The following is a 19,540-nucleotide window of genomic DNA, read 5'->3' on the forward strand; positions in this document are numbered from 1 at the left end:
CCATCTTCCCCATCAGATCAAAAGGCATCAGGTGCCAGTGGCAGTGTCCTTAGGTTCATAACCTAAAGGTCATACAGATCAAATTTGTTCAACAGTTCTCTCGATCCATTCATATGTCCCCAGTCAGCATTTCAGCAGGAGTGTTGATAAGATAACCATCTTTGCTTTCCTTCATATTCCATAAAGGAACCAGAAGTGCTTCCCAGTGCTTTCTAAGGTGTTTCATTTTAACAGGTACATGAACTCTGGAGCAATTATGTATCCAAATCCTTCTGTGGAACTATACCGTTTCAAATTTTTCATCTCACAAATCACTTCCACACTTGCCTGCAAATGTCAGGTTAGGAATGTGCCCACCAACATGTGCAAGGCCAGATACCAATTGCAACAGGGCAATGGTTGCTATGATGAGACGGTCTTGGAATGAATGTTAAAATTCTCTCTCATGTAAAAGACACTCACTTATTCTTGCCTTCAGGCCTGCTTTTATTCCTTTCCTCAATGGTATTGGTTTCTGTGAGTCTTTTTCTAAAAGGCAAAACATTCCTGTGCGTGGCTGATAAGTGAATGAGTTCCGGTGAATTCAGTGCAGCTTGATCTCAGGTAAATAGATGGAAGTTTACAGCCCAAAGTTCCTAAAACTGTTGCTACAAATAGCCAATTTTATAATTAGAAATTATCCAGCACACCCAAAAATATGATTCTGCTCTTCTTGGGAATGACTGGTGCTATATTGGCATGGTTAAAGGTGGATGTCTAGAAATATAAGACCAGAATTAATTACACATGACAAACACATCTAGATATCTATATCAGTTTCTATAATCAGGTGTTCAATACTACTAGCCAACTAATGCAAAAATAACGTCCCATAGGGTTTTAAATGTAGAACAGCCAAGTTAACACATTAATATCAAATGTTTTCTTTTTCCACTTGCTGAAAAGAAGTAAATCTTCCAGCCACTATTGTGTAAGGGACAAGCTCTGGAATAATAGGCCCCTAGTCACAGCCAACAAACCCTGTTGTATAGACACATTAAATCCTAAATGCACGTATTTTACAAGGGACATGTCTGGCTTGAAGCATTCTTAACGAAATCTCGCAGATATGTGGTAATTCAAAATTCTTTTCAGGTTCTCCGGGGGATGGGAAAACAAAGAAGGGGGAAGGGATCTTTTAAGAATTCTTTACAGCTATTGCTCTGCAAATATCCCTTCTCTCCAAGACACTACTGCTGTTTCTATTTTCTTGTCTTGTCCTTTATTTTCGTTTTTGGACAAGGCATTTATTTTTTGGAGCAAGGAATCTTAACAGAAATTGAAATGGATATTTCACTATTTTCTTAACATGCATCCTTTCTTCTTCTTCTGTGCAAGGAAATTGAAATGCAGTGTGCTAATGTTTTGAACGGCTTTATAGTAGGCAAGTGAAAATGATATAGCCGTAATATTTATCGGAAAAATATAATGATAAATTACGATGGGATGCTAATGATACAGAATGAATAAACATACTATTTATACTGATACTTAAAAGTTGTAAACTGAGTATGTATGTGCATTGGTGTGAAATTATGCAGACTGAGTACTAATTCAGTTATACAAATATATATTTTGATGTATATTGGCTAGTTGTTCTACATGGGATCACTTGTGCTTTTATTTTCATTATGGAGCTGGCCTACTGCCCCTTTTAAATTACTTCTCACAGTATATGGACATATTTTTAAAGAAACCACTCACCTTTTGACCTCTAAAAAGTCCATCTCCTAGCGGCATAGAAGCCTCTCCATATGGTAAGAGATATTAATGTGAAGCTACTCTCCATATAGTTATGATGGTTTTTATCATAACACAACCCCTCTCTTTTTAATTGCTTGCCATAAGTAACACAAGAGTCATTAACATATCATCATCATCATCATCATCATCATCATCAATAATAATTTATTTTATTTATGTGCCACCTTTCTCCTAAACTGGACCCAAGGTGGCTAACAAAAGTTATTAGATGGAAAGCTTATTTGCCCAAGCTGCCACACAGAGCTATTTTTGCATAGTTTGTGTCTCTTTCTACAATTTCCTCATCTGGCTTTAATGACAGAATCATTTGCAAGTGTTTGCAAAGAAGATTCTGATATGCTGATGAGGAAAGAAATTCTTAAATGTTGATTTTTCATTGCAGCATGCCAGCTGGGATACTTTAAGGATTTGCCCCAGAATCAGATGTGCACCAAATGCCCTCCACACAGTTACACGCCTGAAGAAGCATCAACCTTCTGCGTTTGTGAAGAACACTATTTCCGAAAAGAATCTGATCCACCTACTATGGCCTGTACAAGTAAGTTTATTTGTGTTTAATATATTGAAATGTTTTTCTGAAGTGTTATTTATTCATTTTAAGTATAGTGAGCCCACGCCATAAGTGGGCTTCATCTCTGTCACTTTAACATATGCTGAAGCCATGGGAAAATCTAATGAACGGTGTGTGTGCTTATGGCACGTGTCCTGCACTGCACCGCATGCATGCACCCCATTATTTTCAGTGGGGAGTGAGCATACATGATTTCCCCCTTATGCCAGGGGGGGAGGGATTAGGGTTAGGAAAGGATCCCCCGCATAAGGGAAGGGAGCACTGTATTTCTGAATTGTCTCCCAATCTGTAAAGGCTCCCAATGCAATGAAGAAATTAAAAAAAAACAATTAATAAAACATTTTAGATAAAAACATTTTAAAACACATTAAAATAATCTTTTATACTTCTAAAAGCAGTTTAAAATGATCCTAGAATCTAGTTTTGAACCAGTTAAAATAGCAATTTCAAACACTGAATGCCATGTGGAAGAGCACTGTTTTGGCTGCCCACTAGAAGCTTCAAAGAGATGGAGCTAGCCTAACTTCCTTGGGTTGGGAGTTTCACAGTTGAGGTGCTGCTACACAGAAAGACCTGTTATGTGTACTCATCAGCCCAACTTCACAAGGTGATGGGACATGGAACAGGGCCTCCTCTGAAGAGCTCAAATTTTTCGCATGCATATGGGAGGAAACAGTGTTTCAGATATCTTGCCCCAAGTTATTTAGGGTATTGTAGGTAAATACCAGCACCTTGAATTGAACTCGGTAGCAGTACAGTCCCTGCAAGACCAGTGTTACACAGCCTTTAAAATGCATACCTGACAACAGTCTGGCTGCTGCATTTTGCACTAGCTGGAGCTTCTGAACACTTTTTGAGGGTAGCCCCATATAGAGCGTGACCTATTGTCATGTGCATGCAATATTTGCTGAGGTCCAAATTAAATATGATGGGAACAGTCATGCTTATGTACTTGCCTGCTTTGTTCATATACTGTCTCAACAAAAACAAAGTTTGTGTATGAATACCCAGTTTATTTTATTTTGCTGCATTCCATCACCTGAGTCTTGTTCTTGTAGTCCAGTTTGCTTCATCATTTTACAGCTGAGATTGGGGGGAAAAATAGGAAACAAGGCAGAGGAAGGAGGGACAGGATCAGCTCTCTGCACTCTCTTAAAAATGTCCATGTTAAAATTAGTTCCGCCACCTTTACTTTATATATCAACAAGGCAATTATATGAGTAACAAATGTGACTGACTATGATTCCACTTATTCAGTGGATCTGCTGTATTTGGGATTTATGCCTATGTTGGCCCAAATAATACTTCTCTGAAGAGAAGGCAGGGAATGTTATTCCCACTAAAGTATGTATGTTGGGACAAAATGGATAAATCTTAGATCTTTGCCCCTCAGCTGCCTTTCGTCAAATCTGTCTAGAAGTTCAAGTCACCTGTCTTGCTTTTGCAACTGCCATTTTAGTATGTTAATACAAAACATCTCATCACTTCATATATTTTTTTCTCTATTTGTTCTTTTCGTGTTCTATATTTTTCTCTAGTTCTACTTACAACCCATCTCACACTGTAAAAATTGGACAATGTAGATGTGGCTTCAGTGAAACTCATGTGGTATGGACCAGTTGGGATCTGGTCTAAGTTTATGCATGAAGGTATATTGATAACCAAATGAAGCTTGACATTGGTTCTTACTCTAAATTTTCCTGAGGAATTGGAAATACTAGGGTTTTGGTCAAGTCCCAAATGAGGGAGCATTTGGAGCAACAATGTGCAATCTCTTTTGGCCTTTATAACCATAACTGGTGGTGGATGGGGATGCATACATGCATACACAGTATTTTCCTATACACCAAGAGTAGGCAAGTGTGGAAGAGCAGAGGGCTGCATTATGCAGATTACTTGTGGACTGAAATAATACAATGCCTTATACTATTGCAAGACATTATAGCTGCTAAGAGAAAACGAAGATGGGGGAAAGACCCTCTGTCCTAAGTCTGACAGCTATACAAAATGTAAATATCTTATATCCCTTTGCCCCAGACATAAAGCAAAAAACATGAACATTCCTATGGATTTGGAAAATTTGGTCTACTGTTTGTACATTTTTTAAGGTTTTATGAGGAACCCCTGTATTCCTCTGAATCCTTTGAAGGGTCCCTTGATGAATAGTTCATTAAGGTCAGATCATCTGTACTGGAACAGTGGAAACTATGTACTAGGGAAATGGGAGCCATAAATATACGCCATATTCCAATCAGAAACAGGAACCCAGAGTGGCAAGATGAGAAAAATCATGGAGCACCCAGGAGAGCTCCAAAATGGCACCCTTTTCAACAAGGTCTGAGACTTCCATTCCTGGGTTCTACCTATTTCAACAGAGTAGAAAGTTTTAAAGGGATAGTCCTTTGACCTGAAACCTAGCACACGCACACACACACACACACACACACACACACACACACACACACCATCCCTCTCAGATGGGCATTCTCAATTTACCAGGTCCAGGGATTGTTGAGCTCTTTTATGAAGGTGTGCTATCTCACTGGTGGCAGAAAGCATAAGGGCTTTCAGTTCCTTACTTGGACATGCAAACTCATTGGGTGACCTTCAGCGAGTTACACACTCTTAGCCCAAGAAAACCATGTGATAGGTTTGTTTTAGGATTGCCATAAGTTGAAAATGACTTTAAGGCACCGAACAGGAGCAGTAGCAGCAGCCACTACCAAACAAATTGTTGTCCTGGGTTCATGTGCATTGATGTTGGAGTTCTTAGGGTTCCTGCCTTTCTAATGGTGCTTGGCCATGGTGTCTCCTCTTCTGTAAGCAGCATCTTAAAGTGAATGAAGAACCTGAAAATTTAATATAAAAATAAGGTGGGTTGTTGGTATGTTTGGAAATAAGGTAGATGGAAATGCCTTAGGAAATTCTCCACTGAAGTCTCACTGCTGCTGTTATACTTAGAGTAAGTTCATTTGTGTACTGTTTCACTACATATAGTGCACACAAAGTACAGTTGGCCCTCTGTATCCACAGATTCTGTATCCAGGGATTTCACCATCCATGGCTTGAAAACATTTTTTTAATTTTTTAAAAAAAATTCCAAGGAGCAAACCTTGATTTTGCCTTTAAAAAAAGACACCATTTTACTGTGCCATGGTATATAATGGGACTTGAGCACCCACTGATTTTGGTATCCATGGGTGGTCTTGGAACCAAACCCCAGTAGATACCATTGTACTATCAGTAAAAATAAACATTTTGTTTATTCACTGAAATAATTTATATGGCACACCTTCAACATAAATGTATGTTCTAACACATTGATAATATCTCCATATAAAAGATTCCATATGAAAATGTAATAAAAACACACAGTATATATAGACTCAACTTTTTCCAGGCAAAGCATTCTCTGAAGATGCCAGCCACAGATGCTGGTGAAAAGTCAGTAAGAAAATCTTCTAGAACATGGCCACATAGCCTGAAAAACCTACAAAAAACTATTTAAAAGATTCATTGATAAATACATTTTGCTGGACTTTAAACATGTGTCTGACATTGCCTATACATTCCCATTTTCCCCCTTTTTTAAAAAAAAAGATTTAGAGCATGGCTGCCATCCTATAACCTGGAACCCTGTCTGACTGAAATCACTGAGTATATATAGGATTGTATTATGAGGCCAAAATAAATGTACAGACAGGCCAAAATAAAGCTACTTCAAGTCACTTTGGAGGTATGTTGTTTAAATGATGCATGCTTCCTAAGAGCTCGGAAGCTGTGCCAAAGCCATGCTCCAGTCCTTAGGATGAGGCCTAGCATCTTCCACAGAACAAGACACAAACACTGTTGCAGATCTAATCCTAAAATCAGATTGAACAAAATCTTAGTACACATACACACACAAAGAGACGGGCAAATCCATTTGACCTTTAATGTAAAGCTGGAGTTGCACCCCTATAATTATCATTTACCACAGAATTATGACATTCAATGAAGCTGAATAAATTGCCAAAACAAAAAACAAAAATGTTCCTGAAAATTGACACAACTCTGAATCACTATTTACTTCTTCCTTTTTAAAACTCTTGTTAATTGCTCACATTGTCCATTTAATTCCATGGGCTGTGAAGGAAATTATCTTTGCACTAAGTGCCAAAAACTGAAGCATAGTTTTGACATCCACAAAATGGAAACAAAATGACAGAAATGTTTTGTCTCATCCCTTGCAAGTCCTCTAGTAGCATTTTACTGATCTTTTCTGTATTTCATTTTTTGTTAGTTTCCTGCTATCGGTAGACTGAGACAGTTGTCAGTGCAGCAAATGTAAAACTTCAAGTAGGATTGGCCACCATAGTTGACAGGCTTTTTTTTATGCCTTTCAATAGCTACCAGATGAGCAAAAATTCTTCCAGGCTGTTTCTTTGTTTCATAAGTGTTAATGTTTGGCAAAGGGGGGGGGGGATCATCTATTTCTCCCCTAACAAGCAGATATTAAAATGGTTCTAGTTAGGCGAGATGATGGTTCTTTCTTTCTAGTGCTGTTAAAGACAAAGCCTGTGTATTTTATCCAAGCCCTTTGGGTTCCCTTACTTTGCCAGTTTGGCTACCCTCCATAGAACTGTTGGCTCACTTTCTGGGCAAGCCTGCTAATGATTGATTCATCCTCAACCTCTCCCATAATGACCATTTAACAGCACAGGACCAAGCATAGCAAAGGACAATGGAGAGTGTAAGAGGCCAGCATTTACTTGGTTGTATTTATCGCAGGGTATGAGAAGATTGGTGGTGGCAAACTGCAGCCAGTTGGGAGTGGACTTTGTTTCAGCTTTCAGAAGGTCTACTGGCATGCAAAATCAAATTGTCGCAGAATAGGAATTTCAGTCTTCACTAACTTCATTCCTGCATCCAGGAACATATTATTTCCACAATTTCCCCTCTACTCTCCAAGAGCACAAGAATTTCTTCATACTTTTTGAAAAGTATTCATACTTCAGGACCATGTAGGGGGAGATTAATTTGCATAAAAATAAACATGGTTTTCTTGTACTGAAAATGTGCCTTGAGGTTTTGCATGAAAAACACTGATTTTTGCACAGGGGAAAAGATTATGATTTACTTACTTACTTACTTACTTACTTACTTACTTAGAAGAACACACATGCCAATGAACTGCAAGTGGTTTTGTTTTTTTTTTTAGGAGAGGGGGCAACAATTTGTGTATTAGCACAAATACTGACAAGTTGTGTAAACTGGGTAAAATTTGAAATACACCGGCCCTTGTGCAGAGATGCTGTATGCTGTTCTTCTAAAAGTGTTTATGGCAGAAAATACAATATTTATTTTGCCTAGGAATAGGGTATTTTATATAAAATACATTTTTCTACCCCAAAACACATTTTCAGCATAGGAAAATGAAGTGTATTTTTGTGCAAATGAATTCTCTCCAAAGAAGGCCTGAAATGCAAAGAATCTTGCAACTGGTACTTTTCTTCAGCAGCTTGTTCCAAGTATTGAGACACCTGCTTTTCATTGAAGATTTTCATACCAGCTCTTAAGTGATGGTAAATCAGCTCTAAAACATTGAGGAAGTGCACGTGTGTGAAAGCCTGGTGTGCTTCCTCAGCGTTAGGGAATCGTCAGCTCCCTCTAGTGTCACTGAATCATTCGGGGAGAGAGAATTTCCTCTGAACGGAAACTTTGCATTCAGAGGAAATTCCCTCTCCTGAAAATCTTCATTGAGTATTGTTACTTATAAAATAATGGAAACTTCAGTGCTGTGTTTAGGCCTGGGGGAAGTGGCAATGGGAGGTGGCAATGATGCTTACAAAAGGGTTCCTAGAGGCAATATGTGGAAATATGGCAAATAGTGTGTGATATTCTTAGAAGTTAATCATTCATTCTGCTTTGTATTGGTTTGATATAGTCTTTGAATAACTGAATATCTGGCTAGAAAGTTCTGTTTTCCCCAACCCAGCTGAATTAAGAAGTTCCTGAACTAGTACAGAATCAGGTCCGAATGCATCTGAGCAAGTAGACTTAAAAACTGATACATACTGGCACCGTGCTGGGACAGTTTTAGGGCTGGGTGTCCATATGTGCCCAGTCCTACTAGTAGTACCCCTGCGCCATCTTGCCGCTGCCCCACCCACATGCGGCACACGACAATGATGCTTGGGCATCTGCGCACCCAAACGGCACTCGCCGGAAGTGGTGTTATCAAGGCATGTGAGCGCCATTATGGCGCTCCTAAAAAGAAGCCACTCTAGGCAGCTTCTTTTTAAGGAGCGCGTGGGTGTGGCGCAGTACGGTTAGCGCAGCACCGATGAGAGGTAAAGACGGGTGACATGGAGCCACCCGTCTGTATCCTTAAGTCTCCAAAAGCTCGTGCTGCCAACTTCTCTCTTTAGTTAGTCTCAAAGTCTCTACAAGATCTGTCTACATACTTTTCTACAGACTAACATGGCTATATCTTCGAACAGTAAAGGATGAGTCAGCCCAGTGCCTCTGGGTGTTCACATGTAGTGATGAAGATGATTGCTGTTAATTTGATGAGCTAATTGGTATTTGAATTTGCCTTGACAACTAAGTGGTTTAGGAGGTAAGGCATGATCAGTGTCTGAGACCACAGCGTCAGGATTTTAATGGAATAAAATGTTCAGTTATTGATGCACGGTGCTTGGAAGTAACATTATTTTCATATAAAAATAAGATTATAGACAAATGTAGCAATATTATTCAATATTGTGAGCAAACATGCCAGCGTTAAGACATTAAAAACATTATGAATGGTCAAGGGATGTCATAAGAATGCAATCAATAAGATAACAAAACAAAATGAAAGGTTTAAGAATGGCATTAGAAATTCATTGATAAAGCAATGTAAATAGCAATTACAGGCCTGCATCTCCCTCTTAAAACTCCTTCTAGTGCATGTTTTAAGTTTTCTGGCTGTTTAAGACTCTTATGCTATGATAGGCAAAATTCATATCCACCAATCCCAAGACCAAATAGTTCACTTTTTTTTTTCTTTTTTGTCCCTTGGAGACAACCAATGAATTGGGCAAATGAACCAATTGTCTCATGTTAAGTTGTACTGAGGAAAGGAAAATTGAAGTATCTTAAAAGCATTTCCCCTGAAGATGCATGACCCATAACATTTTTATATTGATCAGAGACAGGATTAGCTATCTTTTTCTATCTTATAAATCAATTCCATTACCTGTGTGCATACACAAAATGTACCTAGGGGTGTAGATGTTTCCCCAATTCACTTTGAGAGATACACTATTTCTATCTTATTAGATAGATTTCTATCTTATTGTTTCTTCTCATGAATTGTTTTTTTAACCATCAGCTAAAATACCAAGGTTTCACATTAGCCATATGCAGGCATTTAAATGTTTATAGCTAAAATATACAAGGAGGGGGGATGCCTTAAACTTGCCCCTTCACTATGCTTGTGTTTGAAACAGTAAGGTCTGAAGAGAAGAGTCTCTTTTCAGTGTGGAGGCTCTCCATTGGAGTCAAAATGCAGGAAAATCTGACAATAAGAAGAACCATGCTCTGCCAGCTTCAGCACTAATGCAGGAGGTAGCTGGCTGAAATCATAGGGGACCAGGAAGAGGAGAGAGCCAGCAGCTGTAAATGTAGAATCAGCCACCAGGAGCATATTATCAGTGTGGTAGCTGTGGACAGGAAAATGGCAGGCCTTCAAGTTCTTGACCCCAATCTGTCACGTCTTCCATCACATCACCTGAGGCAATGGACACCCTCTGTGTCATAGTTGGGCTGGCTCTGTTCTAAGAGACTTAGGCGGGATACAGACCGCTGCTTTGCGGCGGTCTCCTGCCGGCGCCATTTGCTCCGCGCGGGAGCTGCAGCAGCCAAACCGCGCGGCTCCCGCGTGGAGCAAAAAAGAAGCTCCATTTCGGAGCTTCTTTTTGCGGCACCTTTATGACGTCGCAAGGCGCCGCTGGTGCATTCGCGACGTCATAGGCGCCACGACACGTCTGGACGCTATGCGTCCAGTACGTAAACATGGCGGCCCCCATGTGGAAGGGGCGCCACCATGTTGTACGTATTCTATACGTACTAGGGTTAGGGGTGTGTGGAAGCACCGCCCCTTCCTAACCCTAGTACGTATAGAATACGTACTATATGGCGGTTTGTATCCCGCCTTACTCTCACTGTTGAAGAATCTTGGGATCTGTACCTTCAGTTTTCAGGGACCAGTTCAGCAACTAGGAGCTCCAAAATTTGTTAAAACACAGACACAGCACTGGTCACTTTTAAATCACCAGCTATGAACTGCTTGTTCTTCGACGTTCAGGGACTGTGTAGTGCTTTCCCAGTATGTGCTGCAGGAAAACCTGCCTACCTAAATACTTATACAATAGGTCTATCCACTGTATAGTTATGGCTGATGTCAGGTTTCCATTATCTTTCCCGTAGAAAAGAATAGAGGGTGCTGTGCTCTCCCCTCTTTCCCCCTTTTATTCCCCCTCCTTTTATTTAACTGATCTTATTCACTGATGGTTCAGTTCTACCTTTGAGTCCAGCCACCTTCTGAAATCATGATCTCTCTACTTGTGCTGTTTATCCAAGTTAACAATGTAGAGGGGGCAATTATGAGGTGAGAAAGTGCTTTTCTCTCCCCACCCCACACCTTTCTTGAATTAGTGGGAAACTTTTGATCATGGAATGTGTGTCCTGGAACAGGGATGCTTTGCTACTGTGTAATGTATGAATTACTACTAAGCTTTTGGGAAGATCTGGGTTACATACTGGAACCTCTTCTCAGGGACACAGAAGAAGGGATCTGCTTGTCCCCGGTAGAGGTAAAAAAGTGTTTGATTTCTTTTCTTTTTTAAAAAACCAGGTGGCAAACATGAGAGGCAGGAATGTTGCATGCAGATCAGAGTTGACTGTGTGTGTGCTGCAAGACAATAGTATTTTCAAGGGCACCCTATCAAACTCCTTCCCCTGTCTGCAAGACCTGTAGTTTCCAAAAAGCTTTATAGGTAACAGAGTTGTTACTTTAAAGAGAAGCAAACAAACAACCACTAGACTTCAAATATGATTGACCCATATAGAAGATCTCAAGCATAACATTGACAAAGACCCTTCCCTCAAAAAAAAACCTTCCTAAACTGATGGTATGGGGAAAATTGGCATATAGTGCTCTGATGTGGAGTGGCATGATATGGCTTCATTAGTTTTTTCCTGCTAGTCTCTTAACCAGGAACTTCAAGGCAGGGGTGGAGGAAAGACGGACATCATTATACAGTGTACCCACGCTGTATGCAAGCGCGCCATACGTGGCTTCCAGCCTACATGGAAGCCGCACAGAGAAAATAATGGTGCACATGCTTATGGCGTGCACACCGCACCACACCATGGGCTTGTGCCCCATTGTTTTCAATGGGTTGCAAGCATGCACGCTTTTTCCCTTATGCAGGGGGTCCAGAGCAGATCCCCCCATGTAAGGGAAGTATCCACTGTACTGTAAATTATCAGTGAGCTGCTTGGACAATTACGAAGTGTCCAGTTTGGCTCCTGGGATTCCTGGAGAAGCACAAGGACAATTTAGTCTACCGTAATCCAGCTCTGTGGATCAACTGACCTACCGTACCAGGTTGTTGCAAGGAATGTTTTGGGGGTGGCAGAGGCTGACTTGGTCATTTTCAGACCAATATGTCTTTGCCCTTGGCTGGCATATGCTGGGTAGTTCCAGCTAGAGTAGATATATTCAATCAGTTTTTAATGGTATGTCAATATGTAGGTAAATCTTACTGATTCAAGGGGTCTGTGCTAAATGGCACTAACAATAAATTTTAGGCTCTTACATGAACAAGCAAGAATTCATACTAAGGCTCACTTAGCACAGATGAGTAATACTTTCTTTATTCTGAGTATGCACTCCTACCTTTTAAAATTAAAAGTTGTTGGTGTCCCACCCATTTCCCAGATGAACAATGGCTGTTGGACTAATGTGGCATAGATTTCAGATTTCTTAGCTGAAAATACTAAACCAGACATTCTGAAGATAGTGGGAACAGATGGGTACTGTGGTATTCCCAGGATGGCACCCACTGGCTCATGGCCACTAACAGAGCTGAGGGGCTGTGTTGATGTTGCCTTTTCTTTCCCTAGCAAATGTTAGAAAGTTGGGCCAAAATTTTGAATCTGATTCTTACCCTATGTTTTTCTCACTTTACACGCCAGGACCCCCCTCTGCTCCTCGGAGTGCCATCTCAAATGTTAACGAAACTAGTGTCTTTCTGGAATGGATTCCTCCTGCTGATACTGGTGGAAGGAAAGATGTGTCTTATTATATTGCATGCAAGAAGTGCAACTCGCACTCGGGTCTCTGTGAGGCGTGTGGCAGTCATGTCAGGTATCTTCCACAACAAAGCGGCCTGAGAAATACATCTGTGATGATGGTGGACCTGCTTGCTCACACAAACTATACCTTTGAAATTGAGGCAGTGAATGGTGTGTCCGACCAGAGTCCAGCTGCACGACAATTTGTGTCAGTCAATGTAACCACAAACCAGGCAGGTAAGTGCATTTTCACAATGGGATACATAGGTTTCTGTGGGTTGGGTTGACCAAGGCAGGCTGCTGGGGTAGCATTCATAGTAAAGCAACCACTGAATGCCTTTTAAATTATACAATTTAGCTTTCGGTAAGGCATTTATGTTTTTTTCCCCTTTGTTTGGTTACATCACATAAATTACTAAACTACACAATATAAGTAATGTTTCCTCTCAGGAGCCATTTAATAGACCATGGAGCTGCCTATGCAGAATATTTTTTCCCCTGTCAAATCACTCATAAAGTGGAAGACATGAGGTTATTTATTCTTTGTTGGTATAAAGTGTAGTTAAATCTAGATAGAGTTAAGCAGTTTTTCAGCAGCCTTTCAAACAATAGTTTACTGTTTTTAAAAGACAATCTGAAAATAAGTGAAAAAAATATTTGATGTATTTGTTGTTTTTAGTGCAGGTTTAGTATCAGTTACTGGATCCTGTCATGATAATAAGCATGTTAGTTAGTTTTCAAGTTTTATATACACATTGTTTAGTTTATTATATGGATCACTTTTTATGGTGGGTTGGATCCAGAGTTGTATTGTGGCAACAATAGTGGGACTTAGTGCCTTCCATGCCAATACAGTGGAGAATCTGCTTGGTTTTTTAGTATGTATTTTAAGTGAGCTAACCAGGGGGTTTATCACTATCTTCAAAACAGATTCCACACTTCATATTGTTCCTGTAAAGTTCTGACTAAAACCCAAAGTGAATTCACTATCTCCTTCTGACATGGAAAGCATCAGCCACCACTGGAATCCTTGAATTCTTGGTTCCAGTCTCATGTGACACTTCTCCCTCCCTCCCTCTTTACCTGTACACAATATAGTAATACTTACTGAACATATAGGAGAGAGTGTTGATTTGCTGTTTTCAAAACTGGGCAGCCCCATTCCTTCTTAATGTTGTAGGTATAAGCGGACTCTATAATTTGAAAATCAACCGCTCGCCTCACTTCCTCTTCCCCTCACCTGCACCTGGATTGTTTGCTGTTTTTCTGCCTGATGAAAAATTCTAGTTAACTCAAAAGCATGGTTTTGTGTTCTGTAAGAGCATTTAATATCATCTTTTGCTGAACTGTACATTGGCATAATAGAAGATATTTTCCTAGTATGGGATTTTCAATTTTACAGTGTGGCAGTTAGGACTGGAACAGAACAAGCTCTGAACATGCAAATTCATGATTTCAATGCCAGTGGTTGTTATGTGCCCCTAGAGAGCTTAAGGGTACATATGCTTGGCATTTATACAGCACCAAAGTTTGCTGTCACAAAATGTGGGGCTTCAGACCTTGTGCTTATAAGGCTGCCTGTCTGTTATCATTTGGGAAGACTTGTTCATGCTGTCCTTTAGGAACAGCTGCTGATGCTGAAGCTTCCTTCTCTTGCATGTCGACAGACTGTTACTGAAAGGGAAGAATGTTGAAGCCTGCACCACATTGGAATACTGGTCTATTCTGATTCAGGATTTCTTTTCATTAGTAGCATAGCTCCCAGCCACCAGAGAGAGCGTGAACCTATTGTCAATAGAGTCTGAATGCCAGTAATTAACTTGGGCTGTATCTGTGTCTGGGAAGCCTGTGACTGTTTCAAGAACAGAAAATGAAAACATGGCTAGAAGGCTATCAGAGCAGCATCCCATGTCTTTTAAAAATAACCTACAAGCTGTATGAATTTGTCCTTCAGTTGCAGGCCACTGACTGCTAGACTGAAACCCTCCAATTATCAGAGAGTTTAGGCAGTTCTGTGAGTTTCAGAGTTCAGAATTTGGTGATAGATGTTTTTTGTTCAGCCCTATGGCATATAGTATGCTTTCTGTGGAATGAGTGAAACTGTTATTTACTTCTATGACAATGAGAATAGACAGGTTTAACTGTGTGCATCACACAGGCACAGCCCCTCCTCTCTCTCTTGTTGATATCATTGGCTTTTCTTCATGCTTGTGAAGGGGAACTTTGAGTCAGAGTTAGCCCACATTAAATAGAGAGTTATATTAGAGCTACATGTGAAAACTTAGAAAATGACAGCCTGGTATTCAGCTTCTTGCCTTTCCTGGTAAGGCTTGGTCTGACCAATAAATGTCATTTTTCAATTACTGTCAGCAGCCGCTGGTGAGAAGTTACATAGTAACACTAGGACAATGGTCTGAGACAACAACCTTACGGTCTTTGGGTGGCTATTCTGTTGTACCTCTTATAACTTTGACCTTGGGGAGTAGAGAAAGGAGATGGGGGCACCAGTGGATGGAGAAGGACAGGAAGTGGACCCTATCATAGCTCTCTTAACCCTGAACCAGACTATTTAGACCAGCCCTGGTGCTAAGCTAAATGAAGATTTTCTTTTTTCTCTCCAAAGGAGGGAAAAACCATTTGGTGGAAGGAAGGAGGAGGTTGTATATTGCAGTAAGAAAGTGAGAATTCCGCGCATAGCTTCTGTTTTTAGTCGTGGACTTTTCTTGGATGCCAAGTATAGTTGGAGTGCAGAGTTCAAATGTCCATTCATGTGATTCATCACTTCACAAAACTCACCAGGTGGCCGTGAACTTTTCTTTTATCCTTGCCAACATCACAAGACTATTTTGAGAATAAAATAAGACAACACATGTACACCTTCCTGAGCTTCTTGGAGGAGGTTAGGGACAGTAGTGCAAGCAACCTTTTTTTAAAAGGGAAGTACAAACAGGAAATGAACACTCTTGTGCAGAAATTAGATGTATTTTTTGATAAGCATTCTTGGGACAAATAATTCCTATTTCATATTAGCAGAAAGAAACACTACTCATAGAAGCTGCAAACCATATGCCAGTGTGCTGGTCTGGCAGTTTCAATGGTGTTGACAGAAGGTTTGCTAGCCAGCACAACAGATGGAGTGCTACCTTTTTGTTGTGTATTGTGTCATTCCCACAAAAAGTCTTGTGAATTTCAGAGCTTACAGAAATATTTGTGCACCGTAATTCTATTTGTAACCAGACGCCCATCACATGTTTAACTTCTGGTAACAAATTGATCTTCTGTGAAGAATTATTTTCTGAAAACTTTGCTTTTTCTTCAGATAACTTTGCCTTGTCTCTTGGCACCATCCGTGCATTTTGTTTTGTGGGAATGTATGTAATTTTCCTTTTTCATTGCAATGGGGATATGAAATAACTAAGAACCCAAATTACCTTTGATAAGGCATCATGAAAACCAACTGGTTCATTTGGTGAAGTCTTGTAAGACAGACAGTCCAGAGTCCTTTGCAAAATGATGTTTATATAACAGCTTGCATGCATCCATGGCATTTGTGGACCTCTTTTACCTACAAATACGTCTGTCTGCATTTTGCTTGGACTCCACCTTCTTATATTGGCATCTTGAGGTGTTTTCCTCAAAGATGTAATAATTCTTTTAAAATAATATCACTACATCTCTCTCTTAACAAAAATAATACTGAATGAAACAGGCCCTCTGGTCATTCTGCATTGACATGGTTCTATCAGTGACCTGAAACAATTGAGATATTACAGCTACAGTTCTGCAAACTGGCAGTTTACAATTCAAAATAACGTTCTTTCAAGCAACAATGACAAAGTTACACTCAGATTTTGTGAAGTCAATTGGACTAAGAACTATTCAGAAACCTCTCATATGTACATTCTTCTCATTAAGTCTTTTGTACTGCGGAGACTGTGGACAGGCATCTTGACTAAATCCCAAGTGCCATATACACTGTAGACATATATGGCAAACAGTCCTGTATTACATTTGTGGGTATACCATGCCATTATATACTTATACATATATACAGGTATACCATGCCATTTCATGCCATGCCATGTCAAACTGTTGTGGGCGATCCCTTGTCCATTTGAGCTATTTCAAGGTAATTGAAAAATAGTACATTATTAGTAAGTAGATATTGCCTGCTGATGTAGACATACCAATATCCCTCTATGACCATAGATGTAAAGGCTTCCACACACCTTAGTTCATTCCTTCATTTGAGGTGATCTTAATTTCTCTCACACCAGATGAGCTTTGTCTCCTTTCATGTTTGGCCAATGTATGGATATCCTTTGTTTGCATTTTTCTATGCCCAGTTCCTTTCATCAGTTTGTCATAGGTTGTTTCTACAAAGTCTTGGGTCCAGTTAGTCCTCTTTCTTTAAATAGGGATGCCATCATTCACTGAGAATCTTCCTTTGAATGAACAGCAAGGAACTTGGTATCCAGTAGTGTGACTATTCCACCCCAATGGGCCTCATTACCTTTCATATAATTTCAACTTGAATTATGACCTGGGTAATATGTTCAGATTACTAATCAGGTTTACATGTATGATGTGGTTGGAGATGATGCTGCCATCCTATCAAAAGCTCTTTTACTGTTATCATTAGTCCTTTCGGAGTGGGCTGGCCTTACCTATCAGTATGTACACAGTGATCAGTTCGTTTTTTCCCCTAGGTAGATTATCTCTTGGATCAGATCCTACACTTGTACTTCAGTCTGTTTGGCTTTAGCCAAGCTACTCTGGCTCTCAAGTACCTTTCTGGATGTCAAGTTATTCCGTTGTTTTGGTGCAGATTAGTAAATCACTAATAATTCTTTTAAGTCCTTCAAATATCTCCCTATGTAATATTTCATTGATAGAACGTAGGTCAAATGGAAATTGCTTAGGGTATGTTGAAAGAATGTGGCCTTGAAATTTGGTTGTTTAAGGCAGGGATAGGCAAAGTGTGGAATTCCCTTCCTGATTGTTTTGGTGATCCTTTATTTGCTGCACATTAAGGGTAGAAAGATTATGCAAATGATTGAAAAGCATGTTTCCCACATATCAGGAAATCCTGACTAGGAGACCCCTGGTCAGATAAGAATATTTTCAGTTACAAATGTGCATCATCATCATCATCATGCATAGAATGGCAAATACTGTATTTGAGGACTTAGTCTGCAACATCCGTGCATTTTTGCTCAGGAAACATCATTTTGTGCATAGAAATGTTAACTGTCTATGTGGAAAACTCTGTTTCCTGCACAAATATACCACATGTAAATTTTGTGCAGAATAATTCCCAACTATAGCACAGAAAGCAGCATATAATATTCCTGTTCATAAATATTATTTTCTGTGCAGAAAATGCTGCTCTTTGCACAAAAATGCCACATGTAAATGCTACGGAGAATAAGTTCTGAACCTTTAGGTATTTTTAAAGTACTGTTACTGTTTTCAAAGGGACGCGATGGCTCAAGTGGTTAAGATGCTGACTCTGTTGATTGCAAGACTGGCAGGCTGGCAGTTTGAGGCCCAGGTGCCACATGATAGGGTGTGATTCCATCACTAGTCCCAGCTTCTGCCAATTAAGCATTTCAAAAACATGCAAATGCAAGTAGATAAATAGGTACCACTTCGGTGGGAAGGTAAACAACGTTCTGTGGAATCATGCTGGCCACATTATAAGAGAGTAGTGTCCGACAAAGCTGGCTCTTTGGCTTAGTAACGGAGATGAGCACTGCCCCCTATGGTCAGACACGACTTGACAACCTTGTCAACGAGGAATATCTTTAACCTTTACTGTTTTCAAAAACTTTCTTGCAGCAGGAAGAAAATTGCTAAAATTATCTATTTGCTTCTTTGGAGAATGAAATTAGCAAAGCATAACATATCTGTCCCAGATTTCCTAGACTGTCCTTTTTGTGGCCAAAAGGGAAAAAAATGAAAAAGATGAATTGTCTCTCCTGAAAGCCCGAGAGGCAATAAAACAATAAAAATAGCTTGCAAATGTCTCCTGCACTGTCAAGAATTTTATTATGATTGTTGTTTAAAGAACCTTCACTTTCAAATAGAAGTGGACTTTCAGTTTTTACAGTTTTGGCCCTCCTCTTGCTTGACAGAATTTGTGACTCCCCAGAGAGTCCCAGGGACACAGTGACAATGGCCAAAAGTGTCAAATCCCTGAAGATGCATCCAGAGTGGAGAAATAGTTCACCCTTGCCACCTGCTTTCTCCTCCGCCCAACTTTGTTCCTAATGGAAATGAAAGGAAATACTCTTTTGATTGTATGGTTTCAATGCTTTCAATCCATCTGTATTCTTAAAGATGTCATCCTTTTTCTCTGCAGTTATTAAAGAATGTGTCCAAGGAATAGGTTCTCCTAATTTTTTCATTTACTCCCAGTGTAACACCTCTTTCAGCTTGTTCCTTCAAGAACAGACATATTCCTTGGTGCATGAATAGTAGGCATCTTGTTTTTTATCAGCTGCATTTTGTGTTTATTGGATAGCTTTCCCAGATCCTAATAAATATCAAGAATGGGATCCTCTTTCATATTTAAGTCTCCCCCACCCTCATACAAAATCCATTCTTTTAAACAGGGTTAGGTTCCTGCATGTTTTTAACCACAAGAGAGTATGGATGTTCCTGGCACTATCATGAACTGTACATGTACAACATTACCCCTGTGTTGAACTGCCCTTGAACTGCTTTCTTATGCTATAAATAGAGAAGTTTGATAATCATTTTTAAAAATACTGGATCAAGTATAACATTAAATTTTGTTTGCCTGTTAAATGTTAATATTGGTGTCGAGCAAAATGG

General features: G+C 39.8%; 1 protein-coding gene across 7 annotated transcripts in view; it reads left to right on the forward strand.

Annotated features, from left to right (window-relative positions):
• EPHA5 (EPH receptor A5) overlaps positions 1–19,540 on the forward strand; it is a 289,060-nt gene that overhangs the window by 141,832 nt on the left and 127,688 nt on the right. For all 7 annotated transcript variants that reach the window (XM_089532330.1, XM_089532332.1, XM_089532331.1 and 4 more), the window contains exons 4-5: positions 2,186–2,341; positions 12,602–12,937. In XM_089532330.1, coding sequence (XP_089388456.1) covers positions 2,186–2,341; positions 12,602–12,937 — 492 coding nt within the window. The remainder of the gene's footprint in view (positions 1–2,185; positions 2,342–12,601; positions 12,938–19,540) is intronic.

This window comes from Sceloporus occidentalis, unplaced genomic scaffold (genome assembly GCF_023333645.1).
Source record: "Sceloporus occidentalis isolate IW3139 unplaced genomic scaffold, rSceOcc1.0.p SCAF_7, whole genome shotgun sequence".
Taxonomy (NCBI): Eukaryota; Metazoa; Chordata; class Lepidosauria; order Squamata; family Phrynosomatidae; genus Sceloporus; species Sceloporus occidentalis.